Below are 23,750 nucleotides of genomic sequence, written 5' to 3' on the forward strand. Positions count from 1 at the left end.
TCTTATTTCTATATATCTCGTGATAACAAACCGATTGTTTGGCTCATGTGGAAAGGTTTTGCAAACTTTAGGAAGTTAGTAAATGTCATTTACTTCACAGTGGGAATCGTTTTTATTTATCTCACTTTCTGTCGATCTATCTCTCGAAGTAAGGTGTTGCCTTCAGGGACTGTTCGTTTTTTTTCGTTCAAAAAAGCAGTTGTGGTAAGTTTGATACTTTTGGGGAAGGATCAAACACGTATGAGTGAGGGGCTACTCATGGTCTGACAAAAATATTCAGCGGGTACACAAGACAAAAAAGGGTTGCGAACCACGTTCGTTAAAATGGCAACGCGCCAAAATCGACAAGAGGAAACAGCAGAACATGAAATTATGCATCGGAAGAGATATGAGACGGAAAGGAGAAGTGGCTCGAGTCGGTGGCCTGTCGCTTTAAATAGTTCTGCCCCAAAGGATCATGGGTAATACGGCTCCTTTCACATCTCGCGATGCGCGGCGAAGGCTCGAATGCTCTTCAGCAAATCTTGCCGAATTCGGGAGTGAATGTTGGGAATCCTCGACGCTTGACGCCCCCGATCACGACTTCAGTGGACGAAAACAGCATTCGTGCCATCTTCGCGTCCGGTTGGAGTCGTCTGGTGCACGTGGAAGCTTCTCGGCCTAGCCTAGCCTAGCCTAGCCTAGCCTAGCTTGCTAACAAAGAGACGCGTTTGAGATCAAGCGGGAGGTAAAGTGTTCTTCTTTCCGCCACCGACTCGGAAGGAGTGGGCACCACGAGATCTAAGACTTAACACTGAAATGTGGTTTAAAAACCCCAAAAAGAAACGCCAACAACAAAATTCTATCAGCTGTTTTTGTCTGAGAAACTGAAATAATATCCTGTAACGATTATTTTCCGAATCGTTGTTGTCTTATTCTGCATTCTGAGTCCTGTTGTAGAACAATGGAGAATTGCCTGTCAATGCTTCAACACGGATTTTCTCTCGTGAAGTCACAAATTAGCTTTCTCCTTTCTCTCACGTTTCTCACATTGCTTAATTCAGTTTTCTTGTTGACGTTGGTGCTTTGCCATTGACACTAACGTACTGTTGACCCCACAATGTCCAAATCTGAATCTCGATTGAATTGTTTCACAGGTCCGATTATCACTTGCTTTAGTTCCTCATCCCTCCGACGTCGAGCGGAAAAGCGCCGCGATCGGCCGTGTGAAAATGCGTGCGAGGAGGACAGCGGAGCACGAGGAGGAACTTCGGGGCCCGAAAGAGGAGAAGGAGCCACGAGGTCAACGACCGGACGCCGCGTTCGATCTGCGGCCTCCGACTGTGCCACGCGGCGCAGGTTGGCTCACTTGTTGCATGCATTATTGATCAATTATTGCTGATTTATCAACTGTTTCGTGCGCGAGACTGCGACTTCAACTTCCGCATTGGCCGCTGTTTGCGTCAATCCCTTTTTCAGAGCCACCGATCAAATGGCACAAGAAAGTCACATGACCTCACACCACGCCTTCCGTCGGGCTTCCCGGACATCGGTATTCACACTGGATATGCCCTCCAGGTCTCATGTATTGTCGTATTTGTCTGGCACTGTCTGCCCAAACGTGCGTGTTTCATATATTCTCACTTGTAACTTGAGAAAACACTGTGCAGTAAATTTTGTTGTGTTTTGTAGTTTTGACTGGGCACACACACCCCCACACACACTAACATCAGAATTAGCACAGTCACATTTATTTTATTTTTTTCCTGACAATTGTGCAAAAAGATGCAGAGTCTGAGAACAGTCCGAATGACTAATATTGCAATAGTCCGGTGCAACGACCATTGCGCAAAGGGCGCAGAGACTTCAAGAAATGTATGCAGTTTAGTAGTAGTGCGATCATCTGGGACAATGTCGATTGTGCAAATGTTGCAGATACTCCTCAATCAGTGTGCAAACGGAGCAGATTACTCACTATTTACTCAGTCCTTTCACTGTGTACTTTTTTCGCTTCAGTCATTTTTGGGAGGACTACTTCTTAGTTTTACTTGAGTCACAATATTTGGCGACTCTACCCACCGTTCGAGCAGATCTCCTCAATTACTACTTTTACAACCAGCGTGGCGTTTGTTGCACTGGTCAGGGGCGGTGCTAGCTTGAATGGCGCCCTGTGCGAGTCCCCCTCGACGCCCCCCTATCTTCTTCATCCTCCTCCAGATTTCTCCAGGTACTCCGGTTTCGTCCCGCATTCCAAAAACATTGCATGGTAGGTTGATTGAAGACTGTAAATTGCCCATAGGTGTGAATGTGACTGCGAATGGTTGTTCCCTGCGATTGGCTGGCATCCAGTTCAGGGCGGACCCCGCCTCTCGCCCAATGTCAGCTGAGATAGGCGCCAGCACGCACGCATGCTTCACCATGTTTGCTTTGGACTCTGTGCTCCACTATTTGACCTGAGTCTGTCGATCTCAGAGCCCTACTCGGTTTATATCCCATTAGTATTGAGGACCTAAACCATTTAGTGAGTTATAGACCAGTAACGGAGCTTGAAAATCTATTGTAAAGCTGACTGGGAGCCAGTGGAAATTGGAGAATTAGAATTGGAGTAATATGCTCTGATCTCTTTGTTCTTGTCAGAACCTGAGCTGCAGCTGGTTAATGCCCTTTTTAGGGAGTCTAGTCAGAAGACCATTACAATAGTCAAGTCTGTCTCAGCAGTCACAGTTTGTGGCACAGCTATGGTGTCCATAAACTTTGTGGGCGGTACTCTCATTTATGTACCTTTTCTTAATAGACACAGAGGTTGTCTGAACTTCTGTAAGAATCTGTAATTCAAAAAATGCACAAAAATGGTCAGAAATAGCCATATCCTTAATGTCAACTGATAGAATTTCAACATCCTTAGAGATGACCAGGTCTAAGATGTGACCTTGAGTGTGGGTTCGTGTTTTTCCCCCCCATGTTATTGTCAACATGAATGTTTAAGTCTCCCGTTGCAAAAAATAGGACAAATAACTAACTGACAGCAGTTCTCCAAAATCCTTCATAAATTTTCGATTGTATCATGGAGGTCTATAAATTATTAAAACAATAACATTTGGGTCATCTTGAACAGAAAAAAAACAACAACAAAAAAACACAACAGATATTCAAAAGAGCTGAACTCACCCAGAATAATTTCTTTACACTGAAATAATGACTTAAAAATAGGAGCAATACCATCGCCCTTTTCCCCTATCCGCCACTTGGGCATACAATTTTAATTTGCTGGTGTTGCCTCATTTAAAATGGTATTGCACCTACTTTCTGTTAACCACGCTTCATTTAGTAGCAAATAGTCCAGATCCTTGGTTGTAATGATGTCATTAATCAATATTGATTTATTACCCAGTGACCTGATATTAAAGAGAGCTTGTCTCGCAGAGATAACTGGAGACAATGGTTTGATACTCACATTGTATCCTCACTAAATTTGTGGTTCTACTTTTTTTGTGCCTTATTTCTTTGATCGACTTTCTGTCCCTTGTAATTACAGGGATCAAAAATTGCCTGATCTCCATAAAGGTTGGACTTATTCTGGAAAAGACCCTGCAGATATCAGTCAGATTTGCAGATAAGGTTCTTCAGGGGGGGGGGGCTTCTCATCTTCATGAACACTGGTTTCAGGCGAGGGGGTCTGGGAAGATCTTGGCGTGGTGTGGGCTAGAGTCCAATATTGAGAATAGCCTCCATGCTGTCCATCAGACCTAACATGGCCTTTAGGCTATTAGAGAGTGAGTTTTGGGCTTTGGTCCAATAGGGCAAGAAGGGGTGAAGGAGATTTCAAAGTGCTGCCTCATCCCATTTCTCATTAATTCCTCTGATTGGTTGGTTGACGCTGATGAATCTCTCCGCGCCTCATGTCGCCTTATCTCTTGTTCCTCCAATTGTTTGGGAACAACTGCATCTTTTTGTCCTTCAGCCGTGTCAACAAGGCTAATGTTTTCCTTTTGGGCCGTTGAATGACGTACAAAATAAAAAATGTTGGCAGCCAATAACTTAACTCCTTGTCGAATTAGACCGAAACTGCTTGTCTTGTAAAGAAGTCTGTCCTCCCCAAAAACGTGAACATTGTCAATGAAATTCACGGATAATGCAGTACACACTTCTTTGCGCTTTTGTTAGGAGGTCAATAAAATCTCTCTTCAGTACCTCTGATTGCTGCTTGACAACATCCGGAGCCCCTGTGTGTATAAGGACAGATTCGTGGTCGCCAGAATTTTTTGGGAGATATCAGACACCGTGTCATTGGTGTAAAACAGTACTATGCTGTTCTTCTCACTCCAAAAATGTTTCACATCCTTGACTGCTCCATCACCAACTATTAACGTTTGGGGTGCCATGTTTTTTCTTGTATGATTTAGTTTCATACCTTTCAGTGGTGGTGGGGGATGAGCATTCTTGGCCAGGGTCTTGTAAAAGTGGCTCAAATTTGTAAGTCTGATGTCAACGTTTTGCATGGACTGCGTCCTCTTTTCTTGACCTTCGATGACATGCGACATGCTTCACTCGGCGTTGAAGCAGAACTGCTAGATGATCCGTTACCGTTTCCTCAGTCCACATCCGTCCTCTTTGTTGCGCTAAGTGGCTGTCTGTTAGCACACTTCTGCTCACCGTTTTGAGACCTCAGTAGAGCGGTTTCATTCCCCGACTGACCATTTACATCCACGTACATTTCAAGACGGTGGATATTCGTTTCAAGGACCGACACCCTGCGTAGCAGTCCGTGATAGTCCTCAGTGGGGTAGAGAGGCATCCTGTTGGTGGTCTCGTTGCCAATAGCAGGCCTGTGCTAATTAGCAGGCCACACTCGCGCATAAGGGGGTACAAAAAATATTGGAATATGGCAACAACTGACGACTCCTACAAATAAAAAGTACATTCCCACAATTTTAAAAATATCCAGGACTCGCTTCTTCCAATTTCCTTGGAAAAAGAAAACAAGCTGATCAGCAAGAAAAAAATGCAAACAGAGGCATGGCAAGCAAAATGTTCTGCCCAGTCTGAATTTATGAAATGTTTTTGAAAAAAGTAAAACAAATGGTTGTTCATTCTTAAGTGAAAGTGCTTATTTTTTCTTGTATTCATAATTGCTATTTTAATAAGACAAACATTTATCTGAATACCCAATTATTTATTGACAATTTTAGTAGGATACTCCAACACTAAACTATTTCATAGCGACAGCCCTAATATTTTCAGAGGTGTATGTGGACATAAATAGGAATGTACTCCTAAATGTTGGTGATCGGCCGGTATTTTTGGACAAAAAGCGACGTAATGCATGTTATATGGCAGGAATGGGCTGTATCTTCTTACCTCAAGGGAGCATTTCAAAGGTCGATTATTATTATTATTAATTTTTTTTTAAAGCAACAACCCTACATGAATTTCATTGATGTGTTATGTTTCCGTTGACTTGGAAAACTACTCGAGTAACTTGCTTAAAATATCACTTATTTCTTTTTTTTTACCTTTTATTGTTGTTGTTGACCTGCACAATTTAACTTTAAATTTATCAAACTCATCTCCCTTTCACACAAACCTAAAATATTAATCTAAACCATCATACGCAAAATTAAAGTCACATGAGAAAAGATTTACCTAACCATGTGTGTTTGTCTTGCAGACATCACTGAAGAGCTTCGCGCTGAGCGGCGGGAGCCAGAGCCCCCTCACATTAAAGAGGAAGTGGAGGACAAAGAGGTCCACCACATCAAAGAAGAGGAGCAGCCCATGTTTATAAAAAAAGAGGAGGAAGAAGCGTGTCCCCACATCAAACAGGAAGAGGAGGAGGAGGATATCACCAAGTTTCCATCGACTGGTGTCCCTTCGAAGAGTGCAGATGAAGGTCAAAGTGAGGAGAGCAAAGGAGCGGAGCCTCCAAGCAGCAGCTCAAGTCAACACATGACAACAGAAGGTGACGGAGACCACTGTGGAGGATCACAAGCAGACGGCCTCTTAGCGCCACTGTCAGATTGTGTCGACATGACGTCACACTCTCCTCGCACTGATGATGATGATGATGATGATGGACAGTCGGAAGATGTCATGACATGTCACGCTGACAACAAACGATGGAAATGTTCTCAGTGTGGGAAAACATTTGCTAACAAGAGCATTTTGAAACAACACGTGAGAACACACACTGGAGAAAAACCTTTTGCTTGCTCAGTTTGTGGTCAAAGATTCACTTGGGAGGGAAACTTGAAAAGACACACAAGGACCCACACGGGTGAGAAACCTTTTTCCTGCTCAGTTTGTGGGCACAGATTCTCTGTGAAGGAAAGCTTAAAATTACACACAAGAACCCACACGGGTGAGAAACCTTTTTCCTGCACAGTTTGTGGTCAACGATTCTCTGGTAAGAAAAACCTAACAACACACACAAGAACCCACACTGGTGAGAAACCTTTTTTCTGCACAGATTGTGGCCAAAGATTCTCTATGAAGGAACACTTGAAAAGACACACAAGAACCCACACAGGCGAGAAACCTTTTTCCTGCACAGTTTGTGGTAAAACATTTACTCAGAAGACGGATTTAAAAAGACACACAAGAACCCACACTGGTGAGAAACCTTTTGCCTGCTCAGTTTGTGGTCAAAAGTTCTCTGAAAAGGGAAAGTTGAAAATACACACAAGAACCCACACGGGTGAGAAACCTTTTTCCTGCAGAGTTTGCGGTAAAACATTCATTCAGAATACAGATTTAAAAAGACACACAAGAACGCACACCGGCGAGAAACCTTTTGCCTGCTCATTTTGCGGTCAACGATTCTCTGGTAAGAAAAACTTAACAATGCACACAAGAACCCACACTGGCGAGAAACCTTTTTCCTGCACAGTTTGTGGTAAAACATTCATTCAGCAGACAAATTTAAAAAGACACACAAGAACGCACACCGGTGAGAAACCTTTTTCCTGCACAGTTTGTGGTCAACGATTCTCTGGTAAGAACAACTTAACAATGCACACAAGAACCCACACTGGTGAGAAACCTTTTTCCTGCAGAGTTTGTGACAAAACATTCACTCAGAAGACAAATTTACAAAGACACAAGAACGCACACTGTTGAGAAACCGTTTTCCTGCTCAGGATTCTCTGAGATGATCGGGTTAAGACGCAAGCGTGCTGGTGAGAATCGCAGTGATCAAGAAAACGTAATTACTACGCTACTGACCGACAAAAATCTAATCTGTCTTCTGTGTCCCAGCTTTTGTTTTGTTCTGAAAGTGTCCCGTGTGCAAATGTTGAGAATTAGCACTGTTCCCAAAACACTTTAAAGGGACGAGTTAATGGCGTGAACATCGGCGCTTATTCCGTTGTTCTAGAAAGTTGGGGGGGCTTGTTTCAAACAAATGGACGGTGAAGCGTCTCCTTGAGGAAAGACGGGCACGTCATCCCCCAAAAAGTAATTCTTGCAGATTTATTTCCTCAATTCCCCCGAACAGCTACGATACATCAAATGTGAGTGATTACTGCCACTTCACAGTATAGCACATTGCTTTTCCCACACCAGCAATGCCGTGCTCTTTAATTTTCGATTTTGCCGATGAAAACGGCGTTCGAAATGGACTTACTTAGTGTTTTGTTTTTGTTTTTTTAATACCAATCGCCACAAAACGTTTTGATATTATTGGAAATGACTGCCAGTTCAATTTTCTTCAACAAAAAAAATACATCAAATGAACTTGTTTGTGAAATATGGGCCATTAAGACCCATACTTCCTTCAAGCAATGCATGCATTCTGACCAATGTTTTCGTGATGTCAATATCAAATAAGTGAACGATTAATTGAAATAAGACTGTAAAGAAACTTTGGACTTTTGGTGGTAAACTTTAAAGTGTATTTGTCGTCGTCTTTTCCTTTGGGCTTGTCCCGTTAGGGGTCGCCGCAGCGCGTCATCCTTTTCCATGTAAGCCTATCTCAAGCATTCTCCTCTCCAACACCAACTGCCCTCATGTCTTCGCTCACGACATCCATCGACCTTCTCTTTGGTCTTCCTCGAGCTCTCTTGCCTGGCAGCTCCATCCTCCTCATCCTTCTACCAACATACTCACTAGTTCTCTTCTGGACGTGTCCAAACCATCCAAGTCTGCTCTCTCTAACTTTGTCTCCAAAACATCGAACCTCGGCTGTCCCTCTGATGAGCTCGTTTCTAATTTGATCCAACCCGGTCACTCCGAGAGCGAACCTCGACACCTTCATTTGATCTGCTTCCTGTTGTCTCTTCAGTGCCACTGTCTCTAATCCGTCCATCATGGCCGGCCTCACCGCTGTCCTCTAAACTTTGCCCTTCATCCTAGCAGAAACTCTTCTGTCACATAACACACCTGACACCTTCCTCCACCCGTTTCTTTACTTCCTGACCACGCTCACCATTGCTCTGGACGGTTGACCCCAAGTATTTAAAGTCCTCCGCCCTTGCTATCTCTTCCCCCACCACCCCTCTCATTCATGCACATATATTATCTTGTATTTTGGCTAATCTTCATTCCTCTCCTTTCCAGTGCATGCCTCCATCTTTCTGACTGTTCCTCCAGCTGCTCCCTGCTTTCACTGCAGGTCACAATGTCATCTGCAAACATCACGGTCCACGGGGATTCCAGTCTAACCTCATCTGTCAGCCTATCCATCACCACTGCAAAAAGGAAGGGGCTCAGGGCTGATCCCTGATGCAGTCCCACCTCCACCTTAAATTCCTCTGTCACACCTACAGCACACCTCACCGCTGTTCTGCTGCCCTCGTACACGTCCTGTATTATGCTAACATACTTCTCTGCCACTCCAGACTTCTGCATGCAGTACCACAGTTCCTCTCTAGGTACTCTATTGTAGGCTTTCGCTAGATCCACAAAGACATAATGTAGTTTCTTCTAACCTTCTCTGTACTTTTCCATCAACATCCTCAAGGCAAATAATGCATCTGTGGTACTCTTGTTGCTCGCAAATACTCACTTCTGCCCTGAGTCTAGCCTCCACGACTCTTTCCCATAACTTCATTCTGTGGCTCATCAACATTATTCCTCTATAGTTCCCACAACTCTGCACATCACCATTCTTCTTGAAATAAGGCACCAGCAAGCACACTTTTCCTCCATTATTCTTCACTTGCCTCTTCTGTCACATTTCCATCTCTATCCTTAATCCGCCTAACCTGCTGCACTTCCTTCCCATCTCTATCCCTCCGTCTGGCCAGCCTGTAGAGATCCTTTTCTCCTTCTTTAGTGTCCAACCTGCCATACATGTCCTCATATGCCTCTTCTTTGGTCTTTGCCCTACGTCGCAGCTCAATGTATTCCTTTCTCCTCTCCTTGGTCTTCTCAGTGTCCCACTTCTTCTTAGCTGATACTCCTTTCACCTCCAAGACATTCTTAGCTAATGCTTCCTTTAAAATAAACCTTACTCCATTTTGCTTCCCCATCTACACCATGGTCAAATAATTTCAACCCTGCCCCTCAACTTCTCGCCTTACTGCCTTTCCACATGGTCTCCTGGACACACAATATATCAGCCTTTCTCCTAATCATCATGTCAACCAACTCCTGAGATTTTCCTGTCATAGTCCCAACATTCAAAGTCCCCACATTCAGTTCTAGGCTCTGTGCTTTCCACTTCTCTTTCTGCCGAAGAGCCCGCTTTCCACCTCTTCGACTTCGACCCACAGTAGCTGAATTTCCACCGGCGCCCTGCAGGTTGACGGCGCCGGTGGCGGACGTTGTAATCCCGGGCCACGACCGATCCGGTATGGAATTCTTTGAGTGAACGCTCATATTTGTTTGGCAAAGTTTGAAGCCGGATGCCCTTCCTGACGCAACCCTCTGCATTTATCCGGGCTTGGGACCGGCCTACAGTTTGCACTGACTTGTGCGCCCCATAGGACTGTATTGTAAAGTGTATTTGTGATTCTTAATAAAAATACACTTCTTAAAACATTGAGGGTGACTCAACTTGCTTGCTTATGAAAGCCATTCCCCCCCCTCCCCATTAAAAAGTGATAATGCCGTAATGTCAAATGCAAAATGCAGCATCGAACACTACTTCAACAAACAAAACAAAAAAACATTACTCACACTAGTTAATCACCAATCCTAAAAAAAAAAAATATATATATATCAAAAAGGAAGGTGGATCACACAAAAATCTATATTTGTGTATATTACCTACCCCATTTCTCTTCATGTTGTCTTTGTCTTTTCTCGAAGCCTCCTGTGGACAAAGGTGAAGAATTAGCGTTGGTGCCCAAATCCACAAAGTAATGCATGCCTTGTTTATAATAATAATAATAATAATAAAATCATTTCAAATAAACGAATGATTGATTGAGCTGGACTGAACTTTTCGCGGTAAGCTGCAACACGTTCCAGAAAAGCTTTTTCAAATCTCCCTCTTCCTGTCCGGTTTGCAGTTGCAGCGCCACCACCGGACGTAGTGGCCCAGAAAAAGATCGCACCGGCACGACCCTAGAAAATGGGGGTGGGGGGGTTTGGGCTGTTTAGCTGAACTATTCACGCTGTCTGCGCAGACTTGGATTTGATTTTCCAACGGGGAGAAGGTTTTTGTCAGCTTCCACCATTGGTGAAGCCGTTTTTAATGTCAGATTTAAAAAAAAAAAAAAAAAAACACACACAGGCCTTGTTTCCACCGGGTTTCAAACAAGGGACCTTTCACGTTGGGCGAACATGATAACCGTTACACGACGGAAACTGCTCCTGTAAGCGCATCCAAAGGTGCACTGGGAGTCATTGACGGAGCGCCCAACGGGAGTCAACCGCTAACACAAGTTTCACGAAACCTGAAACAAAAAAATAATGCGTTTGATGTTGTTTTGGACCATAAATCATGGAGTAATCAATATCGGGGGCGGCACAGCGGAGGACCGGTGAGCACATCTTGAGGTTTATTTGCGCCCTGCGACCGGTTCAGGGCGTCGTCGGCCTTTCGCCCCAATTTCAGCCGGGATCGCATCCCGCGCCCTGCGACCCTGAACAGGATAAGCGGGATTAAGAATGGATGAATGGATATGCGCGAACGTTCTAGCATGTTCAATCATCAACATTCGAGCGATTTAGAAACTTGTCACGTTTATTTCATCTTCGGTCGGGAATCGAACACGAGCCCCTCGCGCGGCGAACCCCCTGGCGAGAAACCCGTTTTCTCCGTTGCCATGCAGCGACGGGCACGGCAGTTCTTTTGAGTGTACGGAATCGCTCGAATCATTCGTTCACCGAATCGTTCGGTTGGTTTTCATCAAATAATTGAAGCGCTTCGTCATTGCGTTAATGATCCGTCACGGAGTTAAGACTTTTGTCCTCGGGGCGGCCAAGGCTATTTCACGGGGGGGTCCGCAGACGATGACAGTGAATTTGTTTCTCGACCAATGAATTGCAATCCGAGTCTCTAAATGTTGCAATGTACGTACTGAGCACACAGAAGATGAGGTTTGTGCGCAGAATTTCGAGTTTCTGTACAATGTTTACGACACAATGTCCACACAAACAACAATTTTTCCATCATCACAGAGTAACCCGCCCAGTTATCCACTCACTCCCACCCTCTCCACCTTACCGTGGCCTGACTTGCTTGTCTTTAAAAAAAGCAGTTATAGATCTTGTCGCCCTGTCTTTTCATTTCTCAGCGGACCCTTTGGGGGGGAAAAAAAAAAAAAATAGGCCAGTTTTGTTACTCTTAGCGTCGCTTACAATTGCACAATGTTGACAAATCCCCACTTCGAGCCGAAACAATGTCAGGGGAAATAGACCACTGTCGATGTAAGTTTCCGAATTCAACTGCTTTTGCCTCAGGACCCAAAATTTGACTTAGTCATTAAGTCACAACCCAAATTTTTGACATTCTTGAGCATTAATTTCACACAAAAAATAGCCCAGGGATACAAAAGCTGTTGAAAATAGTTGATATATATACAACCCCAATTCCAATGAAGTTGGGACTTTGTGTTAAACATAAATGCAAACAGAATACAATGATTTGCAAATCATGTTCGACCTGTATTTCACTGAATACACTACAAAGACAAGATAGTTCATGTTCAAACTGATAAACGTGATTGTTTTGAGCAAATAATCATGAACTTAGAATTTGATGGCTGCAACACGTTCCAAAAAAGTTGGGACAGGCTCATGTTCACCACGGTGTTACATCACCTTTTCTTTGAACAACATTCAATCAACGTTTGGGAACTGAGGACACTCATTGTTGCAGCTTTGTCGGTGGAATTCTTTCCCATTCTTGCTCGATGTACAGCTTCAGCTGTTCAACAGTCCGGGGTCTCCGTTGTCGTAGTTTACGCTTCATTATGCGCCACACATTTTCAATGGGAGACAGACGAAAAGACGATGCTTGGATGGCAGCATATGTTTCTCCAAAACCTGTATGTACCTTTCAGCATTGATGGTGCCTTCACAGACGTGTAAGTTAACCATGGCGTTGGCACTAACACAGCCCCATACCATCACAGATGCTGGCTTTTAAACTCTGCGTCCATAACAGTCCGGATGGTTCTTTTCCTCTTTGGCCCGGAGGACACGACGTCCACAATTTCCAAAAACAATTTCAAATGTGGACTCGTCGGACCACAGAACACTTTTCATCAGTCCATCTTAGATCCAAATCCAGAGAAGCCGGCGGCGTTTCTGGGTGTTGTTGATAAATGGCTTTTGCTTTGCATAGTAGAGTTTCAAGTTGCACTTCCGGATGGAGCGCCGAACTGTATTTACTGACATTGGTTTTCTGAAGTGTTCCTGAGCCCACGTGGTGATATCCTTTACACGTTGATGTCTGTTTTTGATGCAGCGCCGCCTGAGGGATCGAAGGTCACGGGCATTCAATGTTGGTTTTCGGCCTTGCCGCTTCCATGCAGTGATTTCTCCAGTTTCCCCAAATTTTTCACAGCTTTTGATGATATTATGGACCGTGGATGATGAAATCCCTAAATTCCTCACAATTGTACGTTGAGGAACATTGTCCTTAAACTGTTCGACTATTTTCTCACGCACTTGTTCACAAAGAGGTGAACCTCGCCCCATCTTTGTTAGTGAATGACTGAGCAATTGAGGGAAGCTCCTTTTCTACCCAATCATGGCACCCCCTTGTTCCCAATTGGCTTGTTCCCCTGTGGGATGTTCCAATCAGGTGTTTGATGAGCATTCCTTAACTTTCTCCGTCTTTTTTGCCACCTGTCAAAGCTTTTTTGGAACATGTTGCAGCCATAAAATTTGAAGTTAATGATGATTTGATCATTAGTCTGCTACTACTCTCGGCCAAAGATAGGCTTGGGTAGGCTCCGGCACGGCCGCTGAAGACACTCAAATTGAATCACAAAAACGGATTTAATAGCCATTTATGTTACTAAATCAAAGTTTTCTGTATGGGAATAGGACATTTTTGTTTTTTCACTGTCGACAATTGTAATTTCTCTTCTTTGTCAAAAATAATTACTATGGATGTTCGAAGTGTTTTTTTTTTTTTTTTTTTATAAAAACAAATAAAAATAAAAATAAAAAACGTAAAAAGAGATAATAACGGGGCAGTTCAAACGAACGAACCGTGTGGTCAGAACAGGCTGACGTTTGCCATCTAAATTGAGTTCGGATTCAATTGTAAATAAACCCAAGGTGAGCTATGGGTGTACTCCATTGAGCAAGAGAAGATTGTTTCAATGAAGGATGTGGGAAATGAGGACAATACTTAACTGGTACACACGGACAATCGGCCTGTCCCACTTTTGCCCTGTGATGTTTTTGGTTGTTGTTGTTTTTGATTTTAATAAAGGTCGGTTGCGCAGACGGCAAAAAGGGTTCTCCAAAGCAAGTCCTTGATGGACGGCATCGCCGTGTTGGGTCGAGGTGCGTGTTGGAAGCCATCAGATTGTCAATTTGGATGACTGATTTACTTATTGATTCTTTTCAATTTAACGATGGAAATAGACATTGTCCCAGTTTCACCTTCAAAACTGAATTTCGTAAAGCGCTTTGGGCACGGTGACAGTGCAGATGAACTTGTGGGTGTATTTTGTGTTTAATTTGGTTTATATATGTGGGGATGGGTTCTTTTCGGTTTTTGTATTTGAATTGTCTGTTTTTGAATTTGCTTGGATATATGTTTATATTGCGATTACATTTCCTCCTGGTATTTCGTGAAGGTCATTTGGTTGTATTTGTTTTGGATTTGGTTCATGCTTGGACATTGTTTCAGTTCCGCAATCGATCTGTTCCAAAGTCTCACTCCATTATTTGATATCCAGATTTGTTTTTCATCGTGGTCAAAGTCAGCCAAGTACAACACCACCTTGACGTACCAGTGCCCCAGTTTCTCGTTTTTTCCACTTCAGCGTTGTCGCTTGCGCCATTTTTTTGCTTTGTGTTGCCAGCATTGGTTTTTGGAGGGTTTTGAATGGATAATAGGCATTTCAATTCTTTTCAAATGGGAAAATGGATTTGATATACCAGACAATTATATTTTATTAAGGATCCCATTGACACTTTTCAACATTTTGTTGAAAAAGTCCTGTCACAATCTAGTTCGATCAATCATTGTGCTCATTTCAATCATGCAAAGTCCAAAGATCTGTAAATACGAACAAAGGTGAACAATAATAATCATAAGTGTGTCACTTTGAGACAGGCCAGTTCCATTTTTCTATCGCAAAGGAAACATACGCATTAAAAAGACCTGTATTCTATTTCCATCCATAAAACTTGGATTTCGTAACATAAATGTTGGAGAGGAGGATGCAGGAGAGGCAGGCTTACATGGAAACGGATGACGCGCTGTGGCGACCCCTAAAGGGACAAGCCCAAAGGAAAAGAATTGGCCATTGCTAAATTTGAAGTTAGTTCATTCTGTGTTGTGTCAAGTCGAAGCAGCTGCCATTGACTGCACGTTGTTTTCTCAAGTTATAAGTGAGCTGAAATATCCACGTTTGGGCAGACAGTGCCAGACAAATACTACAATACATGAAAGTTGTTTTTTTTTCCGTCGGAATGGAAACGCGACGCGCCTTGCCTTCGCGGTAACGATGACCTTCCCAACATGGCCGCCACGTAGGCACGACAATCAGCTCGGCTGGCTCGCCTAGTTTTAATACCCATGCCCGGGAAGCCCAGAGGAAGCCGTTGTGTGAGGTCCTTTGACTACATAAAAGTAACTACCGACATTTACCGTATTTTCACGACCATAAGGCGCACCGTGTTAAAAGGCGCCGTCTCACTTACGGGGTCTATTTCTGTATTTAACGCATGCATAAGGCGCACCGTATTATTGGGCGCAGGCATGGTAAAACATACGCTAGCTTAAACCATACGGTAGCATGCAAGCACGCTAAAAGAATGTTTTTAAAAAGGCAGCGGGAGCAAAACCAAGCGCAACAGTAAAAGCCGACTTCTCGTGCCCCGTTGTGCGTATCGCTACCTTCTTCTCTACAGTGTGGTTCACCGGGATGTCGAAAGTGAGCGGCACCTCTTCCACGTTGGTGATGTGGTTGGGCTGGTTCTGTTTGGAAGATGGCCAGCTTTTCCTTGTAATCCGCCGGAAGTTGCTGCGCCACCGTAGTCCTCGGCGCCGTTTCATAAAACAAAGGCATCGAGACGGACCTCCTTGAAAATGTCCGATTTTCATTTCTTCTGCGATCGTTATTGCCCTCAGTCGAATGGTCACTGTAGAGACGCTTCTCCCGGCTGTTCTTTGCTCATTAATCCATGGCTCGAGTTGGTCTTCCAACTCGGACCACCTCGCCTTGTTTCCGCGGAAACTCAGCTTGAATTCTCTCGCGCCTGCTCGATTCCCACGTACCTCCGCGTAACTGATAGCTTGGAGTTTAAACTGCGCTGCGTAAGCGTGTCTCTTCGTAGGTGCCGTTTTCGGGGTTGCTTAGCCAAACCGATGTTTTGCACAATGCACATACCGGCGCTATATACATACGGGGGGCGTGCCTTTAGCGTCCTCCTTCCCCCTTTACGTCCGCATGCCGTCCTCAGCCATTGTCCGCTATTCCTCTGTATGAGCAGCGTGTCGGCAGGAAATGCTCCCAGTCAGTCCAGCGGAGCGCTCATCACACAACGATATTTAGATATATTTACTCGGTGCACACATAAGGCGTGCCGCATAATAAGGCGCCACGTCCATTTTGGAGAAAATTGAAGACTTTTAAGTGCGCCTTATAGTAGTGAAAATACGGTAGATTTCTGTAATGGAGTAAAAGTACCGTTACTTCTTAACAGCCGAAGTACAGCGGAAGAACGGCGGAAGAGTTTTTTTTTAGTCTCGTCAACTCCGGTCCCGAGCGCACAGGCAGAACCTGAAAGCAGCGCTGAAAGAGTACAAAACAGTCTATGACGACAGCGCCAACCCCCCCACCCCCCGGATCTGTACGATTCACAGAAATGGCCTATTTTGAGTTCAAAACGGCAAATTTCGCCGAAAGGCGGATGATTTGCATATATGCCCTTGACAGTGATTTCTACCAACCATCCATCCATTTTCTACCGCTTATCCGAGTTCGGGTCGCGGGGAAAGTAGCTTTAGCAGGGACGCCCAGACTTCCCTCTCACCAGCCACTTCCCAGGCCAGCCGAAGGACGTGGTCTCTCCAGCGTGTCCTGGGTCGTCCCCGGGGTCTCCTTCCGGTGGGACGTGCCGTCCGGGAGGCATCTGAATCAGATGCCCCAGCCATCTCATCTGGGTCTTCTCGATGTGGAGGAGCAGCGGCTCTACTCTGAGATCCTCCCGGATGACCGAGCTTCTCGCCCTATCTCTAAGGGAGAGCCCGGACACCCTGCGGAGGAAACTCATTTCGGCCGCTTGTATCCGGGATCTCGTTCTTTCGTTCACGACCCACAGCTCGTGACCATAGGTGAGGGTAGGAGCGTAGAAAGGCCGGTAAATCGAGAGCTTCGCCTTTCGGGTTAGCTCCTTCTTTACCACAACGGACCGATACAAAGTCCGCATCACTGCAGACGCCGCACCGATCCGCCTGTCGATCTCCCGTTCCGTTCTTCCCTCACTCGTGAACAAGACCCCAAGATACTTGAACTCCTCCACTTGGGACAGGATCTCATCCCCGACCCGGAGAGGGCTCGCCACCATTTTTCCGACTGAGGACCATGGTCTCAGATTTGGATTTGGAGACCAAATCTACCAACCAGTTGGCACATTTCATTCGATTTGCAACCAACTTAATGTTCTAGCGTCAACAAAATCCCAAATGATGAGCCAAAAGATAATGGCTAAAATGAAAAGTTAAAACATTAGAAACTCCTTTTGTGTTCAACTTACTGCACGTTTGAATTTGTCTCCCGTCCCCGAGCTTCTCAGTGTTGTGTCGATCAAGAATGACTCGTTCAACCGAACAAATCGTTTGCGTGAACGCACTGAATGGAATCGCTGGATGAACATTTGTTCCTATCATAGTTCCGTTTTGCTAACGCACGCGTTCGTGTCACACTGGAATAGCGCCAGCCTACCGCGGAGAAATGTCTGGTCATTGCTTAGCTGCTAGATGCGTTAGCTGGTTTTGGAGAGACAAGGGTCGGACTGAATAGGTGATTTGGCTCAATAGAAGTATGCTCCGTTCGCCCCCGGGGTTAGGTTAGAACACCATGGATATGAGAGGACTTTGCTCGAGCAGAATTCCACGGACGTCAGCTGGTCCACACTGCTGAATGCGCGCGATGACGTCTTTACTCCCATTAGGGTGGACTAACAGAATCGTGAACTGTCGCTTGATTCGGGGGTTGGCCGTCGGCCACCACGTAGCTCCGCCCCTGCCGCAGACCCACATGGATGTTAATAATGTTATATTAAATGCATCATCAAATGGGGCCCTTAAATGAACACAGGAACATTTTTCAAATTAGAATGCATGCAACAAGAGAACCAACCCGCTCTGCGTAGCACAATTCGAGGCTGCAGATCGAACACAGCGTCCAGAAGTTGACGTTGTGGCTCCGCCTCCATCTTTGGTCCACGAAGTTCCTCCTCGTACTGTGCTGTCCTCCTTGCACACATTTTCACACGGCGATCGCAACACTTTCCGCTCTAGGTCGGAGGGATGAGAAAAGCAAGTGCAAATCGGATATGTGAAACAAATATATCAAGATTCAGATTTAGTTACAATGGAAAAACACCAAAGTGCGATTACTTTGAACAATAAGAAACAATAGGAAACCGTGGAACATGTATGCATGATGTACATAGTTTTCTCTATTTTCTCTGCCTAGCATCACATAGGCAACGTGTCGTGAGGACAGAACCATGAGGTCAACAGAAAGAAAACTTGTGTTGAAACATGACAGACATTCTACAAAAGGATTCAGAATCCGGATGAAGACAATGATAACGAATGTAGTTATTTTCGTTTTTAGTGTTAGTGTATTCGATATCGTGGTCCCCACTGCGAACTAGTCGGTGGCGGAAAAGAAGAACACTTTACCTCCCGCTTGATCTCTGCTTAGCGAAGTGTCGATCACAAACGCGTCTCTGTGTTAGCATGCTAAGCTAAGCTAAGCCAGGCCGAGAAGCTTCCACGTGCACGAGACGACTCCAACCGGACACGAAGATGGCACGAGTGACGTTTTCGTCCACTAAAGTCGTGATCGGGGGCGTCAAGCGTCGAGGATTCCCAACATTCGGTCCAAATTCGGCAAGATTTGCTGAAGCGCGATCGCCCGTCCTGCTGCATCGCGAGACGTGAAAGGAGGTGTATTACCCATGATCCTTTGGGGCAGAACTATTTCAAGCGACAGAACAGGACAGCGCCAAAGTGGCAAGCCAAAACACGAGACTCGGGACAACGGAAGTACTCGATGGCCAAACTTCTCCGTTCCTCAGAAGGCAGAAAATCGTGCTGCGTCGTCAGAAACTATGGACACTGTGGTGAAGTTTTCGCTCTTATTTTGGAGCACAGCACCGGAAGTAAGGAGGTGATACACTTCTTCTGACCGACTTTTTCCAAAAGGCATCACTATGCAAGCAGAGCCTGGTGAAGGGTGTGATTATTTTGGCTTATGTCCAGAAGTGACAGAACACATTGTGTTTGTTTATTCCAAAACTTCACATCGATCAGTGGTGAGGCCAGCCCTATTTTGCCTCCCCTATGAATTCGTCTTAAAAAAAAAAAATAATAATAATAATTTATTCATATTCACGATGACCCGGCACGGTGGACGACTGGTTGGAGCGTCTGCCTCCCAGTTCTGAGGACCGGGTTCAATCCCCAGCCCCGCCTGTGTGGAGTTTGCATGTTCTCCCCGTGCCTGCGTGGCTTTTCTCCGGGCACTCCGGTTTCCTCCCACACCCCAAAAACATGCATGAATTGGAGACTCTAAGTTGCCCGGAGGTGTGCATGTCAGTGCAAATGGTTGTTTGTTTGTATGTGCTCTGTGATTGGCTGGCAACGAGTTCAGGGTGTACCGCGCCTCCCGTCCGATGATAGCTGGGATAGGCTCCATCACGCCCCTCATAAAACACACGAAATCAGGAATTTAAAAAAGTTACAGGACTGTGAAGGAATCAGCCCAAATTTTGCAGGCCACAAAACTGAGTTTCACACACTAATCATCTGCTAAACTCAAAGCACCTGCACAGGTTCAGTTGGGTTCAATACGGGTGTAGTGACTCAGACCCATTTGCCAGAACCTCCCACCCACGTGATGGGCTGCATTCTTCCAGGCTGCCCTGGTATGAGACTCCCCCAAGAAGACGCCTAGTGGACCCTAAAGTAATGAGCAGGTCCCCTCGAAATCTTGGTTCGCAGTCATCAAAGAGTCCTTTTCTTGGTTTGAACTGGCAGCAGCCCAATAGGTTTGATGTTTAACCAAGGCTAAATCTCTATTTTGATACTTCACGAACTCTGCAGAAATATTCCAAATGTAGGCCTTGATGTCTGTGTCAGTGTGCCAATTTTACAAGCGCAGCTGCAAGATTTTGAGAACCGTTTGTCATGATTTGACTCCAAGCAGCATGAAATGTGATTTGAACCATAAGCTCCAGACAAAATCTCAACTTTGTCCTCTCTCCCTCCCGTCTGCACTGGACGTTTTCAAATTTGGTCCAACACACTATGTTGTATTTCTTTTTTCGTCCGCCTATTTTCTTTCTTTAGTGAGACCCCTTTGTGTGTTTCCCTCTAGATCCCTTGTAGATGCCATTAAATATTATATACAATTCCACTCTTGGTTGTATTTTGTGTATTCTGAGTTGAATTAAGCCTCTGTCATGAAGAGCTCAAAATTTCATAAAATGGAGCAACCTTCAGACTACGAGACTGATAAGAAAAGGTTTCTTGTCACATTCCCCAAAATTTTATACACATAAAAAGTGACGTGGTTCCCCTTTACGAGACAGACGAGTTAGATTTTAACGATTAAAGCGTAAATCGGACTAACCCGGAAGTGTACGCAGGCGTTTATCTTCTTTCGTATCTTTTCCCAAATGAACCCTCATATGCGCTACATGGGGAAGACTGCAGACTTGACAACTGGCCAGTAGACCATCATTGATAACCTCCATGGGATGGGTAAGCCACAAAAGTTGATAGCTAAGGAGGCTGGCTGTTCACAGAGTGCTGTGTCCAAGCATATCAAGGGAAAGTCTCGTGGAAGGATTTGTCCATCCTATATGGCAGGAAAAGATGCACCAGCAAAAGAGATGACTGTGGGCCTCAGCGGATTACCAAACAGAGAAGATTCAAGAATCGAGCAGAGATCCAAAAAGAGTGGAACGAGGCGGCAGTCACAGCTTCAAAAACCACCACATTCAGACGCATCCGGGTGATGGGCTACAACTGTCGGGTTCCTCGGGTCAAGCCACTTCTGAGCCTGAGCCGACGGAGGAAGCGTCTCAACTGGGCCAAGGAGACGAAAGAAGGGCTGCACTTTTGGTCAGTGCTCCAAGGTCCTCTTTTCAGATGAAAGTAAAGTGTGTCTTTCATTCGGGAATCAAGGTCCAAGGGTTTGGAGGAAGACGGGTGAAGAACAGAACCCAAGCTGTTTGAGGTCCAGTGTGAAATAGCCACAGTCAGTCATGATTTGGGCTGCAATGTCCAGTGCCGGTGTTGGTAAACTCCAAGGTCACCGCAACAGTCTACCAGAATGTTTTAGAAGACTTCATGATTCCTTCTGCTGAGGATCTGTGTGGAGATGCAGATACCCTTCTTCTTCAGCCTCACCTGCTTTTTTGTCCTATATATATATATATATATATATATATATATATATATCTGCTGGGAACGTCTGGCAGAATCCCCTGTCAGAAGGAGTTTCAACTGCCACCTCCGACAGAACTTTGTTCATGTTCCGGGGGAGGCGGGGGACATCGAGTCCGAGTGGACCGTGTTCCGTGCCTCCATTGCTGAGGCGGCCGACCGGAGCTGTGGCCGTAAAGTGGTCGGTGCCTGTCGTGGCGGCAATCCCCGAACCCGTTGGTGGACACCAACAGTGATCTCGACTCAGGTCGCTGGGGAGACTACTTCGAAGACCTCCTCAATTCCACCGACACGCCTTCCCATGAGGGAGCAGAGTCTGAGTTCTCTGAGGCGGGCTCTCCTATCTCTGGGGTTGAGGTCACCGAGGTGGTTAAAAAGCTCCTCGGTGGCAAGGCCCCGGGGGTGGATGAGATTCGCCCGGAGTTCCTCAAGGCTCTGGATGTTGTTGGACTGTCCTGGTTGGCACGCCTCTGCAGCATCGCGTGGACATCGGGGACAGTGCCTCTGGATTGGCAGACTGGGGTGGAGGGTCCGTCGGGAAGTCGAATCTCAGATTCAGGAGGAGCAGTGCGGTTTTCGTCCTGGCCGTGGAACAGTGGACAAGCTCTACACCCTCGGCAGGGTCCTCGAGGATGCATGGGAGTTCGCACAACCAGTCTACATGTGTTTTGTGATCTCCAACTCTCACTGGCGCAGTTCGCAGCACAGTGTGAAGCGGCTGGGAAGAGAATCAGCACCTCCAAATCTGAGACCATGGTCCTGAGTCGGAAAAGGGTGACGTGTCCTCTCCAGGTCTGCAGTGATGCGGACTTTGTATCGTTCCGTTGCGGTAAAGAAGGAGTTAAGCCGAAAGGCGAAGCTCTCAATTTACTGGTCGATCTACGTTCCCACCCTCACCTCTGGTCACGAGCTGCGGGTCGTGACCCAAAGAACGAGATCCCGGATGCAAACGGCCGAAATGAGTTTCCTCCGCAGGGTGTCCGGGCTCTCCCTTAGAGATAGGGCGAGAAGCTCGGTCATCCGGGAGGATCTCAGAGTAGAGTTGCTGGTCCTCCACATCGAGAGGAGCCAGATGAGGTGGCTGGGGCATCTGATTCGGACGCCTCCCCGGTGAGGTGATCCGGGCACGTCCCACCGGGAGGAGACCCCGGGCACGGCCCGGGACACGCCGGAGAGACTACGTCTCTCGGCCGGCCCGGGAACGCCTCGGGACCCCCCCTGAAGAGCTGGATGAAGTGGCTGGGGAGAGGAAAGTCTGGGCGTCCCTGCTAAAGCTACTGCCCCCGCGACCCGACCTCGGATATGCGGGAGAAAATGGATGGATGGATGGATGGATGGATGGAGAATACAGCCAAACAGAGAAAGACCGAAATGAGGACGTTCATTATTCATCCAGGTCCAGCTGACAATGACGCGCGTGCGGCTGCTGACCTGCAAGCTGGTTAACCTGCAATCAGACATTTCGTCTGACAAAGCAGTTACAGAATGTCTACTTTTCACATACGCTTCCAATATGAGTGGACGAATATTTGTTTTGCAAAGAAGGTCCTGGTCTGTCTCTAATCTATTTTGGCGCAACATTCTCATGGCGGACGCATTCCAAGCGATGGCTGAAGAATAGGTGCGGTTCTCCATCCCTCGGTCTGACCGCCGTGTTTGCGCAGTTCCTTACTCCGCTCCATCGTCTCGTTCATCTGGACGGTAGCAATACGGTCCGTCACTGTCGAGACGTGATGATTTAGGGTTTCCTTGATGAAGTGATATTGAGCATATAAAGACTTACTTATAAATAACATTGTTCAATCAAAGTTCATTCATGAGTTTTCTTCTTCCCGAGCAGGCTGAAGGAGGCCCATCTGTCTCCTCGGATACAGGAGAACTTCTACCGCTGCACCTCGCCGGCTGCATCTCGGTGCGGCGGCTCGACCGGCCGTGGTGACGTGATCCGAGACGGTCCTTCTCGTGGAGCCGGGTGGAGGCCGCCCAAGAGCCAAAGTCAGCCGAGTACAGCGCGACGTTGACTTACCACTGCCCCAGCTTAGCGGCTTTTCCACTTCGGACTTCCAATGTGAAAACCTATTTCAATTCTTTTCAATGGGGGGAAACGGATTCGATATCCGAGACAATTGAGTTGCTTTCACCTTTTCAAGAGGCGTCATTTATTCAGGATCACATATGCACTTTGCAGTCGACCGCCAAAAGGCTCGTTCGATCAATCATCCGCTTATTTGATATCGACGTCACTAAAACATTGGACAAACCGCATGCATTGCTTGAAGTATTTTGGCACCGGTGCTAAATCTCAACACTTTTAGAAAAGACAAAGACAACAGGACTGGATCGATATGAATTATTGACAATGCACAGGAAGAATAAAAAATAATAATAATCAGGTGGTGTCGCTATGTACCCCACTAACGCGTATGATGCATTGCTGTAATTATAATCTTATTACTGTATATGACAAACGTTGCCCATTAAAAACAGTTACTCGGAAACGGCGTTGTGT

General features: G+C 45.8%; 1 protein-coding gene across 2 annotated transcripts; it reads left to right on the forward strand.

Moving 5' to 3' along the window:
- Positions 1 to 465: 465 nt before the first annotated feature.
- On the forward strand, positions 466 to 23,160 carry LOC133398197 (gastrula zinc finger protein XlCGF57.1-like). 2 transcript variants are annotated; one of them, XM_061669803.1, is made up of 4 exons: positions 466 to 727; positions 1,137 to 1,338; positions 5,648 to 6,589; positions 23,082 to 23,160. In XM_061669803.1, the coding sequence occupies exons 2-4, from the start codon at positions 1,212 to 1,214 to the stop codon at positions 23,084 to 23,086; spliced, it is 1,074 nt and encodes a 357-aa protein (XP_061525787.1). In that variant the 5' UTR covers positions 466 to 727; positions 1,137 to 1,211; the 3' UTR covers positions 23,087 to 23,160. The 2 variants fall into 2 exon arrangements, with proteins under 2 accessions (XP_061525787.1, XP_061525786.1); XM_061669802.1 differs by lacking the exon at positions 23,082 to 23,160 and having other exon boundaries at positions 5,648 to 10,119.
- Positions 23,161 to 23,750: the final 590 nt, after the last annotated feature.

Source organism: Phycodurus eques, unplaced genomic scaffold, assembly GCF_024500275.1.
Source record: "Phycodurus eques isolate BA_2022a unplaced genomic scaffold, UOR_Pequ_1.1 contig_25, whole genome shotgun sequence".
NCBI classification, from domain to species: Eukaryota; Metazoa; Chordata; class Actinopteri; order Syngnathiformes; family Syngnathidae; genus Phycodurus; species Phycodurus eques.

What these genes read in the sequence shown, in the direction of transcription:
- LOC133398197 (XM_061669802.1), top strand. Translation starts at nt 1,212, where the DNA reads ATGCGTGCGAGGAGGACAGCGGAGCACGAGGAGGAACTTCGGGGCCCG. An exon ending in GACTGTGCCACGCGGCGCAG is followed by an intron (nt 1,339 to 5,647) that starts GTTGGCTCACTT and finishes TTTGTCTTGCAG; the next exon opens with ACATCACTGAAGAGCTTCGC.